Source organism: Melopsittacus undulatus, chromosome 9 (assembly GCF_012275295.1).
Source record: "Melopsittacus undulatus isolate bMelUnd1 chromosome 9, bMelUnd1.mat.Z, whole genome shotgun sequence".
NCBI classification, from domain to species: domain Eukaryota; kingdom Metazoa; phylum Chordata; class Aves; order Psittaciformes; family Psittaculidae; genus Melopsittacus; species Melopsittacus undulatus.
In genome coordinates, this window is record NC_047535.1 from 24,426,707 (window position 1) to 24,440,931 (window position 14,225).

At 41.8% G+C, this 14,225-nt stretch overlaps 1 protein-coding gene across 1 annotated transcript; it reads left to right on the plus strand.

The window, feature by feature from the left end:
• The first annotated feature begins 1,716 nt into the window (after nt 1-1,716).
• GP9 (glycoprotein IX platelet) lies at nt 1,717-2,313 on the plus strand. Its single transcript, XM_005149454.1, has one exon. The coding sequence runs from the start codon at nt 1,717-1,719 to the stop codon at nt 2,311-2,313; it is 597 nt and encodes a 198-aa protein (XP_005149511.1).
• The last annotated feature ends 11,912 nt before the right edge of the window (nt 2,314-14,225 follow it).

Genomic DNA, 14,225 nt, shown 5'->3' on the forward strand with positions numbered 1-14,225 from the left:
TTCGGTTTTCCAGACATTGTCAGGTTTAGTAGGGAAAATACATAGGCAATAAGAGAAATTCATTTCCTCTTGTCTGCAGAAAATACAAGAATGCCCCAAGCACTCTATGCCATGACACATGTCAACCACAGACAGCATCTTCCAGCGGGAAGGTTTCCTGTTATGCACAGGAAAAAGCTCATCTTCTGTATCATGTTTCCTCAGTGACTCTTTAAAATGTCAGCTCCAGTTGCTGTGTGTACTGCACCACTTCGCCAAGCAGAGGGAAAGGAATCAAGAGGGAATAAATACGGGTAAGTGTCAGTCAGGCATCTCCCCAACTCTGCCTTTCTGCATTTCTGCCTTATTTTCTTGCTGGCTTTATATTAAACCAGATGAGATCATATTTTCTATAGATATTGCTTGACTTTTTTAGTCAGATGACACTGTCCTTTTAAGATGTCTGCTTTGGAAATACCAGCTCTGGTAGATTTCTTCTGAAGTAACAGAAGAGTATCCAGACCCAAGATATTCCCACTAACTCCTTGCTAGCAAAGACATAGGAGATGGGTGGGATTCCCATTTCAGCTTCTCTGTGACAAAGCTTAACTTTTATGCAGCACTGATCCAATTTAAAACATAGGAATGAAGTATTTAGCTCAGGACTCTAAAGCTGTCTAACAATTCTGAAAAGCTATTTACACAATCCTTGGACGTAAATTGAAGCAAATTGATTTAAACCAAAATCCATCAATTTTTCCTACCATTTTAGATTTTATTAAAAGAGGCTTCCTACAGAAAAATAAGATAGTCTTCGCTTGTTTCAAATTCATAAAGAAAGATGGTTTCAAGATTGGAAATTCACTGACCTGTGCAAGGGAGTTTGTATTTCAGATTCCAATCCCAAGGCTAGCTGTGTGGTTTTAAATACAGAGAAGTAGCAGGGAACAGAGAAAGAGAATAGCTTTTGAGGTTTTAAACTGTCGAACACAAGGGACTAAGACTGAAGTCTAGTGGGATCTACTCTACAGAAGTGGGACTGACACAGCAAAAGGGATAATTACCTGCTATTCCAAAGCATAATTATTTAATCCCCAAAAGACAAGCAGTACCAGCTATGCAACATACCCAGTTCTCCATTCATCTATGTCTTAAACTGTGTGTTCTTGGAGATGTGAAGCCACTGGGCAGCAAAAAAGAACCTTTTGCCACATAAAAACCCATACTTGCTGCAGGTTTTTCTATGGTTCCTGGTTATGTGTTACGTATGATCCCTGGTTAGAACTTCCATTATCTCAGAAAGAAGATTTTTAGATATTTACAATTACTCAAGCTCTTGAACTCAATTTTGAAAACTGACTTCAATACTCAATTTTAACACTAGGCCTGTGAAGTATAGAAACAGAGTCAAAACTTTGGCCTAAACCTGACTAGTTTTTATCATCATCTCCTGGTGATATTCCGTTCCAGAACTTTGAACAACAAGCTATGTCATACAATAAAGCAATGAACTAGAGACAGAATGGGAACACTGCGCTCTACCAGCTGCTTTTATGCTACTTAATGTCAGAAAGAATGGCTCTGTGGGAAATACAGAAAGCTAAAGATTTGCTTCCAAAACCTAAACCTCCTGAGTAATCCAGAGAGATAGCTGTGTTGTAGTTCTGAATTTAGAAACATGCTAATGTATCCCCCTTATCAGATTAATATTCTTCTCATTCTCTGAGTAGCTGAAGCATGAACAAGACAGAGCTCATCACTGCTGCAGGCTTTGCTGTATCATTGCTGGTCCACATGACCCAGGCCGAAGCCTGTCCTGCCTCCTGTGACTGCAAGTCCCTGGGAGACACGAAGGGTTTGCAGATCGACTGCAGCTCAAGGATGCTGACAGCAGTGCCTGCCTTGCCTGGTGACACCAAGAGGCTTTATCTCCAGAACAACAGCCTGACCTCGGTTCCTCCCGGCACCCTGGACAGCTTGCACAGCCTGGAGGAGGTGAAAACCTCTGACAACCCTTGGAACTGTGACTGTCACATTCTGTACCTCAGACTCTGGCTAGAAGACGTCTCTGCACCCTCTCTTGCAAAAGCCACATGCGCAACCCCAGCTCCTGTGAGGATGAAGCCCTTGAGGCAGCTAACTGGGAATGAGCTGGGGAGTTGCAAGAGGCTTCTCCCCATCAAGTGCCTGGAGTTCTTTTGGCGAGACCTCATTTTAATTGCTGGTGCAATAATCACACTTATTTTAGTAGCATGGGCTCTGAAATTCTCCAAAAAGCTGGTCTGCCAACTAAACCTATGTCAGCCTCCCCCTCGGGCTGGCTGCTGCCACTAGCTGTAACAGAAACACCCAGCTCTGCCATCACCACACAGCACATGCACTGGCAACACCAGTTTCAGTGGTGAAGATGCTACAAACAGATCCTAGGGGTCAAAGCGTGGGTCCCCAGCTAGGCAAGTTGGATTTCATTTCCTTTCAAATGGAGCTTGGTGATGTACAATAGGCAAGTTTCATGCTGCTGCCATCTACTCACATGAAAAGCAGTTTCTAATTTTTAAAACCCATTTAACTTAGCATTTTCTCACTGAATTCTCAGGGGGAAGATTTACATCCCCAAACCCTACACTTTGTAACAGATGGAGATGAACACAAACGTACTAGTTAGTAATTCTTTTCTGACTCAGCAGCTGCGTGAGTTCACAACCCATTACCCCTCACAGTGTCCCAGTGGGCTTGGGAGGACCCTTCTTGTGTGTAAATTCCACCAACTCTTCTGCAGGTTCAGTTTCCTGCTGGCAAAACCTCTATGGTTCTATAGGTCAGTCACTGAATGTACCCCTTACTGAGTGTGTTTAAAGATGGCCTCTTAATGAGAATATAATCCATAGAAATAATTTGAAATATCACTGAATTTCCTAGAGAATTAACAATAAAAAGTATTTTCTATGAAACTGAAATACTGAAGTTCATTGAACATTCATACTCACTTTGATTTCCTGCACAGCTCTACACATTGCCCATTAAATTCCTGAGAAAGTTCCAGAGCTTGTCTTCCAGTTTTACTACTGACATTCCATACACCATATTTGATACAACAACAGCTTTGAAGAGGATGTACTCTCTTCCCTTCTCTTCTCCTGCCCCCCATTCCTCACAGAAAAATCTTGCAGCAACTCAGGCATATTGTTTTTTCCCTAATCTGATTCATGAGGATCCAAGGACAGCCATTCCAGCTGGGACCCCATCTGGTTTGGTGAAGTTAGGCTACTTAGATGGGAGACCTCTGAAGGTCTTCTAAAATCAGTACTACTGCTTCCTGTTCAGTTTAAGGCACATTTAGCAAGTACTCCTCCTAGCCCCAAACCTGAGCCAGGCATTCAAGGTCTTCTGCTGAAGACACTAAAGACTGCTTGGCTCTTTAGCTAGCTCCTAGTCACAGCAGTGGGGTTCCTGCTAACACCCATAATATCCCTTGCAAAGCTGGGCATGAGCTTTAGACTGAGGAACAAAGTCAAATGTTTTCCCTATAGAATAAGTGATGATCTGGGAGACAACATCCCCACTGCAACGCTAAGGTCTGCACATGGTACACCGTGGAGAACAGGAAGAGAGAAGTCACAGATGCAAAGAGCAGGGGCCGATTTGGTGTGCCAAGCATTCGAAAGCAAGATCATACATCTGGAAACAAAACGTGGGTTGAGGAATCAATACAGAGAAGGTCAATAATCTGGTCACCATGACCTCCCATGTATGGCACTGCAGCAAAGGGCTAATAGGATCTTTTCTTGTTAAAATAGGGAATATCATTTAGGGATAGAAAGGTTCATTTACTTCCAGGTCTAGATAAGCTACAATTCAGTAGCAATGCCTACAAATCCAGGAGAATCAGCTGCAGAAGAATCAAAAAAACAGCTGTAATGCAAATAAAGGATTGGAAAATATATCTTAAAAGGAACTTCATGAATTTAATTTAATTTAATTTGATAAAGAGGAATTTAGGAAATGACAAGATCACATCTTGTGTGAGTCTACTGTCCTGGTTGGAGCAGTAGCAGTCATATTTCTCCTTCTTGGTAGCTGGTGCAGTGCTGTGTTTTGACTTTCGGGCTGGGAACGGTTGCTGATAGCAAGTATGTTTTTAGTTACTGCTCAAAAGTTTGGTTTGTCCAAGGCCTTTTCTGAGCTCATGCTCTGCCAGGGAAGGAGAGAAGCTAGGAGGAAGGAGAGACAGGACACCTGACCCAGGCTAGCCAAAGAGGTATTCCATACCATAGCACGTCATACCCAGGATGTAACCGGGAGGGACCCGGAAGGGCTGGAGCTCTGGGGGAATGGAGGAGGTATCGGTCGGTGCTCGGTCGGGCAGGGTGGGGTGAGTTATGGGTCGGTGGCTGGTGAGGTGTTGTATTCTCCTCACTTGCTATCTACTTTATCATTATTATTTGTAGTAGTAGTAGCAGTAGTGATTTATATTATACCTTAGCTATTAAACTGTGCTTATCTCAACCTGTGGGGGTTACATTCTTTGGATTCTCCTTCCTAACTCTCTGGGAGTTGGGAGAGCAAGGAGGGGAGTAAGTGAATGAGCTGTGCGGAGTTTGGTTTTAAACTACCACATCTACATACAGAGAAATATGTTAACAGAGGGTGGGGAGTACGACTTATTACACCAGACTTGAAACAGGGCTCAGAACCTAACAGTGCAAACAATGAAACACTGACCCAGCTCACCAAACGGCACAGTGACAAGTCATGAATCCCACGTGAACCAACACTGGGCATTTTTTCAAACTGATAGGCACTCCCTGAAAGGAGAATTCTAACAGAACTGTATGAGACACCTAAAACATTGCAGTCTTCTCACGACTTTGGTCACCTGCAAAAGCTAAGGTGGGACAGGCCACAAGAAGAGAGCCCACAGCAGCAGTGCACCCCAGGGACAGCCTCAGTGAGTGCTGCACCACTGCAGGGAGCTCAGCCTTCCCAGCCCCCACAACAGCAGCAGCATTCAACTCTGCCTTCTCCAAGTGACCATTGCAATCCTCACCCTGACAACTCAGTGCAACAAAGAACCGTCTCAGTAAGGCTGTACCTCCTTCTGGTGCAGAGCAGAGTAACAGGGTGTCTTCACAAGTAGGCACACATTTGAACGTTCTTAATTCCTCCAGCTTTATTAAATGGTATTCTACATAAGTAACTGCTGCAGAAGAAGATTTCAAACACACACAATGGTGTGTGCACTTAGATCCTTCTAGAATACTTTCTCTGCATTGAACCTTTCAATGTTTTAGAAGGCAACCATCATGTTGTATTAATGCAGAATATGACAGAAGAAATGTGTTTGAGTCCCTCATGAAGAGTTTCCGAAAGGATATTTCTTGTTTCCCCAAAATAAAAGAAACCATTAACACTAAAAGTTTACCACTCTTTTGTGGTATAAACCTAGATATGCACAAAACAGTAAACTGCTGTAGTGTTCCTACAAGGATCCTGGAGAGGGACACTTCACCAGGGACTGTAGTGACTGGACAAGGGATGATGGGTTCAAACTGAAACAGGGGAAGTTCAGGTTAGATCTTAGGCAGAAGCTCTTCCCTGTGAGGGTGCTGAGGCGCTGGCACAGGGTGCCCAGAGAAGCTGTGGCTGCCCCATCCCTGGCAGTGTTCAAGGCCAGGTTGGACAGAGCCTTAGGTGACATGATCTAGTGTGAGGTGTTGCAGCCAATGGCAGGGGGTTGGAACTGGATGAGCTTAAGGTCCTTTCCAACCCAAACCATTCCATGTTTCTATGTATAGCTTTAATTGTTCAAAAAAGAAAAAATGAGCAATTAGCAAACATTTCTGCTTAGACCAACCAACACATTAAATAAGATGCACAGAATAAGGGGGGGGGTGAAGATCCACAGATATGAAAGAACATATTTTCTGACCTTGTAAGAAGGAAAAAGAAGGAATCCCTTCCATGGCAGTACACAGTGCCACTAAAGCAGCATTGTATTTCTGACTTCTGATCCATTTGCCTTTTAGCTGAAATCAAACCTCTGGGAAGGGGGAAGCTGGAGCTGCTAACTGAAGGCTTGAAAGTACGGTTCAGCTGCTTATCTGGCAAGGCCACTATGTTGTACTTAAGCCACACACTCCACTCACATGCAGAAATACTGCTGCAGTTGCTAATAATGTGCAAAGACAGGAAAACACATCAGCTATCTAAATGAAACACATGGGCAGCATTCCCAAAGGAGTTTGTAATGGTCTCAGAAAGCATTACTATATGTTGCCTGCAAGAGTGCAAACTGGAGAATACAGCTATTTTCACATTCTTTGGTAACAAAGGTATAACTATATAGTATAAATACTGGTTCCATCCTTAGCAAGAGAATTAACCAGACTCAATTATTGAGCAAGAACAAATGTTTTAAAACAGCTCACTGCAATACACAATATATTTGTGTGGAGTGCAATTCATGGAATCACAGACTGGTTTCGCTTGCAAAGGACCTTGAGCTCATCCAGTTCCAACCCCCTGCCATGGGCAGGGACACCTCACCCTAGACCATGTCACCAAAGGCTCACACTGTAAACTGCAACTGAATTCATGTAAAATATCTCCTGGCTTCATTTATTAAATAGCACGTTAGAGAGGTCACCCATTTACTTGAAGTGCTCAAGGTTTTCTTAGCACTGTAGCAAAAACCATCACTCAACCAGAACAACTGCTGCTTGGCTTCATGCTTGCTTTCTGTCTAGGATCTACAGTTAGTTTATCCAGACCCATTGTTTGAGTGCATTCAGCAGAGAAGCTTGCTGCTTTTTTCTTTTTTCACCCATTTGACACTAATAAATGCCCAGCATTTATTTAGATAACAGCTACAAATGCTATGTGAACCAAGGGAGGCTTCAAAACAGTGCTTTGTTGTGATTTTATCATTCCATCCCCCTCAAGCTCCTTCAAACGCTGCTCCAAGCAGGGGCAGACTCCTCCTGGAGTGTAATGACCATAGCTGAATCCTGCGGACATTTTAGTTCAACATTCAACATGCCAAATTCGACTTCCAAGTTTCACCGTTCCCCAGACTTGGTGCTTTGGCATCATGCACCCCTCACAAGCACTATCAGGTGTTGCCCAATAAAGTCTTCTTTTTCACACTAGAGTAACATGGTTTGAGTATCACTCCTGAGCTCTCCAGGAGTGCTGGGGAGCTCCAGGAGATGGATACATGGCATTGCCCTGTTCTGAATCTTCTCTGACACATAAGTAATTGTTAGAAGCAGTTCTGAATTTGCAGTAACTTATCTCCATGATCACACATTCATATCTAACCTGAGAGAACTATGACTGTAAACGTTGCCTACCCTAACATCTGGCAACCTACCTAAAGTTAGTTCACACTGAATTCATACTACGTACTAAGTACAGCTTTGCTCTTAGCAGTAAAATACCTTGCAAAGTTAAGGAGCTTCTGTTGTATTTACCATTTTGCCAAGTAGCCATGCTAAGAAGATTGAGATTTAGTGTCGCGGGCTCAGCCTTAATTCAGGTATTTAAGTATGGAGAAAAGGAGTAATACAAAGTGAAACAGTTTTTTCCTGTCAAGATAAACCCAGCTATTTCAGGAGATATATGTCACATAAGGACAGTAATTTTCCACCTTAGTGCACAGCTACTGCTTGCTCTGACCAGGTGTGGAACTGCATTAACAGCTACCAGACTAACCCAGCCAGTAAAAGCTAGAATACTCACAACCTAACAGGATTGTAATGAACAGGAACTCCCTCAGGTGAATAGGGAATTTCTTTTATTATGGAACTAGTAATCATATACTAACTGAACGTACAGAGTACATGTAGAGTGGTAGTGAGACAAGCTTATTAACTGGTCTAAAACCACCACACTTGTATTCTTTAAGGTAAAGCAATCAGCCCACAGTCTCATGTTGGTTTTATGTGTAAATGCACTGCTTGGAGAATTATTAAGCTAGAATCTGAGGCTTCATAGAACTGCTGGTTTCCCCCGACTATTAAGGGCCACACACTTGGATGTTTTGATTTATACCCAATTTTACTTTTGCCTTCCATCAGATGGAATGACTACACTCATAAATTCACAGTTCCCATCTAAGGACTCCTTTGATAGTGCTGAGTTGATCATAGCACTCAGCAGTGCTACATTTATCTTAGTAACCCTGTTTATCTTAACACTTCTTCTCTTCAAAGCACTACACAAAACCATTTCCAAAAGTGCCTCGAGTCTGTTGCTAGAACCCACACAAATATTTTGCTATTACACTGACTCCAGTTTCATTTAGATTACACTCAGGAACGTGTGTGACCACAAAGTGCTTTAGTTGCATAATAGCCACATGGCTGGTAGTTATAGTGAACTCGTCCCCAGGGGCAGTTGCTCCCTGAGGTAACCCCTCAGCCTTCACATTCTCCTTTCAGCCCCCAGGCAGCAGCACTGATGTCACATCAGCAGCACACAGCTACTGGCAGACAGGGCAAAATAAACCTGAGGTACCTGGCAGAAGTTCATTTGGCTTTACTTAGGACTTCCTTGTTCCACCATCAAGCATCCAGGCCTTTAATAACCCACAGCTATTAATAGCTGTTGAATGGTGCTGTTTTACACCAGTACATTTTGTGCAAAGAGTTGATCGAGACTCTTTAAAAGTACAAAGAAATACAGAGCATTCATCTTAGTCAGGGGAGAAAACAAACCAAACCAAACACACAAAGCAAGTGAAAGGTGAAAAATCACCCTCCTAAAATGGCCTTGATCTACAGGAAAGGAAGTGTCAGCAAGGATGGATTACATGCTCCCTTTTCCTCCTTGAAACAGTTTTTCTCATCTCCTCCTTTCAGGGTTGGCAGGTTTTTGCCTCCAAGTTAATAACTTATGTTTTTGCTAGGATTCATATATTGCCTCTTAAGACATCAGAGAAGGATTAAGGAGCCTGACACTTCTGTATAAAATCCACCTTTGCATCCCATTCGCATCAGTAGCTGTACAAGGTAGTGGAAGAAGGTGGCAGTCACCACCTGATAAAATGTTGCCTTTGGAACAGTGGAGCACTGAGAAGCAAGTGTATTCTTGACTCCTGAGTTTGCAAGGCAACTGCAAACTGGTCACTTCATTCTCAGATACACTTCCCAAACCTGAATTACTGGAAAAGCTAAAACCCGAATAGCAGTAATTACAACCTGAAGGAAAAGAGCAGCCGCCGTCCCTAAGAGGACACAAACTGCACATGACAGAACCTCAGAACCCTTAACTTCAGCAATGGCTTTGGCAGGCAGCTCTGAAACAGGATCAACATTGTCACCTAGTGGCTGCTGAACACTGCCAGGAAGAAAAATTCCTTCAGGCTTGTCACCCTTTCATAGCACGGCCTCCAAAACGGGATGTGACAGAGTGATTTTACAACCAAGCTACCAATTACTGTTAGCTCTTTTTTAGAGTCTTAATACAGGTCGTCTGTCAGGGAAGTGTCAGATGCTGCAAGACATAAATGCTTTTCTATTGACAGAAACCTAAAGTTACTGTGCTTTTGGATGCTGGGCAATCGAATGTCCATTTATTTTCTTCACTGTGATTAATCATTTTTAGACCTGCCTTAAGTCTTCTGCTACTACAGCTCCCACAGACACAGCTCAATTGCTAGCTTCAGTCTTGACACAGGTTTTTCTTTCTTCTCCTAAGTCATGGCGAACTCTAATGTAAGTTAAAATTTGAGTGACCAATTTGGTGCTGCAGCTTCAGCTGAGCAAAGGGCAAGAAAATAAAGCAGAATCAAACTGTACATTAAGTAATCAAAACAAAATAATGAAAACAAAGCAAACAGCACTTGGGGGGCGGGGGGGATCCTACCATTCCTTTCCTGTCCCTGAAAGTCTGAGCCAGCCCTTTTGGAGACAGTTTCAAAAAAGAATGAAATCTTAACAAAATCAATCCAAAAAGAAAACACAACTTAAACCAAAATGTGACAATTCAGTAGTTACCTCCAATAAAAAGTTTTTAGATGCGTTTCAAATGTAGAAATGATGACCTGATGTTCTACTTTGCATTAAAATACACTATGATTTTTCTCAAGCAGCTCCTTAGAGCAGAGATTCTTTACATTTTCCACTCAAGCAGTTAGCCAGTTTTGGGTCAGTGCACTAGACCCCGGGAGGAAAAAACATTATCTTCATGTTACAGATGCCAGAGTCACATTTCCAGCAGCTTTCAGCCAAGGAAGTTCTATGGCAGTGCTGGCTGAGTGCACACTGCTGCGGAAGCATGGTCAGGACACCCCAATCCTGAGTCCCCAGCTTGTCTCTTGACCAACACAAGCAAATCCTTACAGCCAAGTAAGTCCCACAAGCCTGGCAGGATAGGTAAGGAGCTACCAAGTGAGAATCCAAGGACAGGATCTTAGGCAAACCAACACCAAACCTGAGGAAAAGTGAGAGCTGATTACTCTCCATTTTCCTGCTTGTGTTCAAAAGAGTTGGCTTATTTCAGTTGTTACAATCATGGGTGAAAAGCTCACCTTTCTTGTATAACCCAAGGGAATTTAAGGCTAATCCAGGAAAGACTTCTTCAGTAAATGCCATGATTTTCTGAGGTGCTTAACTACAGTTTCAAGAGCAGGGACTAGTTTACATGGCAGTGGCAGCAGTAGGAGTGCTGTGGCCCTGCAGAGCTCCCTTCCCTGCGGCGTGGCAGTGTTTCACCTTCCTCATCTCCTCTAAGGGATACAGCTCTCCATCATTTTTAAAAGGTTCACAGTCTGTGAAGCAGAGATTGCTGCAAATGCAACATTCTCTTGTTTTCTCTTCCTTCAGGTTCATTTTCTTTCTTTCTGTTGGTCACTATTTATTCATAGACAGCAAATATATCTTCACGAGACAGATACAGGTATTTCACTTTGTCCTGGTTACCATATTGAAACAGAAACTGGTTTGGTTTGTTCTGGGATTTTTTGCAGCACTATTCAGCACAGCCAAGTGGGTCTCAGTATTTAACAGCTGTATATCTTTACAATAAAATAGATATAAAAAAACAAATATCCAAGAACCAATCTCTTTTCTTTTGAGCATTGCCTGCTCTTTTTCAGAGCATAACAGATGACCAAGCACATCTCACACATCCTTCTCTTTGCACATGTGAGATCATCTGCTATTGTAGAGAAAGCTCAAATATATAAGAAATAAAACTAATTACTACAAAACAATGAACAAACCCTCAATTCTTTCAGCAGAGGAACAAGGTTTATGGCCTTTCCATACTCTACACAAGAGCTGAGAGCTTGCCAGTCTGACTCAAATTAAACTGAAGGGTGTGATGTAGCTATATTCCTGTATACATGTATCTCTCTGAGTCTGACACTGTATCACATATGGATCTGAGCCTACACAGGTAGCAGTAAAGTCCCAAGGACCTAATTGCCACACCTTCACTGCTGCTAGTGACAATACAACTGTAACACAAAAGAATGACAGGGCTGACAGAAGAACCAAGCTTTCCTATTGGCTGTACCTACCACAACAATGAAAGTAATTGAGGAGCACAGTTATTAACCTTCATTAATATGTATATTACTTCTTTTCACAGGGCAACAAGCAACTCAAGGAACCACAGTTACTCGAAACTAGGGGAACTGGCCTGGGATGATTTGCCAAAAAATATTCCCTGCAAGGAATCAAGGGTTTTAGTATCATCAGCAAGTCTTTAGTGTCTGTAACTGTGATTAACAGCTGTGGTTTAAGCAGTCTGTTCTATTAATTAGTTTCTAAAGTGGCATGTCTCCTTTCACAGCCTTTGAGATAAAACCCACGCGATGACTGGCTTTCATTCTCTGTAGATACAGACAAGCAAAACAGATGGGTGACGAAGACTGATAAAAGCCTTTAGAAACAAAGTAGAGGAGAATGTGCATTGCATTCATCCAGTCGATGATTAAGCTATGTATATGAATATAATATTTCACATGACAATGAAGGCAGTATCCAGAACTGAGCCATCTGAAAGGAACTGGAAAGAACTTCTGGCTTCTAATATTCAAAATGCATAACTTGGAGAACTTCATGAATATAATTACATTTTTATTTTAGCTTGTTCTGAAACTTGGCTGGTAACAAATTCAACCCTCACATTGACTAACAACACATTACACATGACAAAATCATACAGTGCGTTAAACAACTGCATAACAGAAGCTATTTTATTGCTAGGAATCATCCATGAAGGAAATACTAAGAATTTTCTCACAGCAAGCAAAAGTACTCAAGAAAACCCATTGGTTGGAGAAGTTTCAAACCTCAAATTCATCCCTGTTTGCTCATCAGCAACTTCTTTACAACTCCACAGTTTTCCTGCCACTGGTGCTGGTACAGTAACAGAACACTAGGCAAGAGAAGGACTTCTGCTAGAACAGCTCAGAAGGGATAGAAGATTCAAGTGGCCTCAATTTTGAAGACACCAGGAGTCTTCCAAGCGCTGCAACCACTGCAGCTGCAAGGCACAAAGGGTTGAGTATGGGATAAAAGAGCACATAAGGCTCTCCAGGAAAAAAAACACTGTAAACCAGAGTAGCTTTGCTATTCATCATGATTCTTACTGTCACTAAAGGGCATCTCTGTCTATACATTGCTCCTCAGTTCTCACACAGAATACAGACATGCAGACAGGGAAAAGAGAGCCTGTCACACACAGCAAGAATATCTGTTGACTACTGACAGTCCTCAATATATCCATCCATTTGCCTCAATTCTTGCACATAAGTTCAAAGGTCTCTGCCCCATCCACAGAGAGGACAAAATTTGTCTCTCCTGTAACCATCAAACACTCAGGTAATGCACATCATCCTCTTTTTTGCTCAAAAATATTTTAGGACACTAACGAAGTAAAAATAAAACTACTGACATTTTAACTGGCAACCAGAAGTCACTGCTAAACTTTAACGTTCCAGACACAAAGATGCTTAAAGCAACACAACATTAATTTTGTTTAGTAATCCATTTCAGACTGAATTACTAAACAGTATTATTACAAAATCCTTCTGGTTATAATACAGAATAACCAGGTTTTGTAAAAGATCAGCCCCAGGATGCTGCAGGCTGCATTGCTCAGCAGGTTCAGCTTACCTGTGCTAAGCTGAAATCAGAGACTTCTTCAAGATGACCTCACACTGTCTGGCAGTACAAAGCCAGAGCCCATGGAATTACAAACAAGGGTGCTTTCTTAAAGACAAAACACATCTAATATCAAAACATATCCAAAATATTATAAGATGGGAGGAAGAGCAGGTTTCTCTCATGAACCCAAGAGTCACCAAATACATGTGACTTAACATACAAAACTAAGAATTTATGCATCAGCTATATGGGGCCATGTCAGGTAATGGTGAATATGGGAACATGACTTGATGACTTTAAAAAAAAACCCAGCAAAACCAACCAACCAATATACTTTGTGTATAGTACATTTATTATGAAAAGAAAGCATTTTACTATTTAGCTGATACCTATTTTTAAAAAGGAAGTACAATATATTACTTCTTTTGTTGTCTTAAAGAAATCAATCCCTTCAAGCTGACTCAGCTGTAAAACTGGCAGGCTATATAAAAGCAAGCAAATAAAATAGATGATTCAACATTCTTTCATCCAGAATCTAACCAGAGAAATGTTGTATCACATTAGGAGCATTAACACATCAACTATCTGCCTGCATTAGAAATCAAAGGAGGAAGTGTTAAACTTTGCTGGAAAACTTCTCTTGGACCACAGCCTGAACAATGTACCAAGCAAGCTATAATCCAAGTAATCTCAACTTTCAGGGACTGTATTGGCATTTGTTCTGTAACCATACTGGAAGCTGTTAAGAGTGAATACTTGCTGCTGCTCAGAATTACAGCAACCTATAAGCTTAGCAAGTCATTGCATAGTTACAACACTTACTTTGAACCTCAGCTCCTTCAAACAGCACTGCGGAAGACGAAGCAATGTATTATAGGCCTCCTCTTTGTGCTTTGTCAGTGTTTCACATGAAATCGCTGTACATGTTTTTTTAGGTCAGACCTTAATTAATGTGCTTTGTAACTCCAAAGGTGGAGCAGCTGGTATGAAGCAGAATACAGTCTCCTCACCCATTGCAGTTTCCACTATCACATGTGGAAATAACAAGCAACCTTGCACCTGTAGTAAAGGCTCTGCAGTTCCACCCATTTATTAGAATTACATTCTCATGTTGAATTGAGCCAAGTA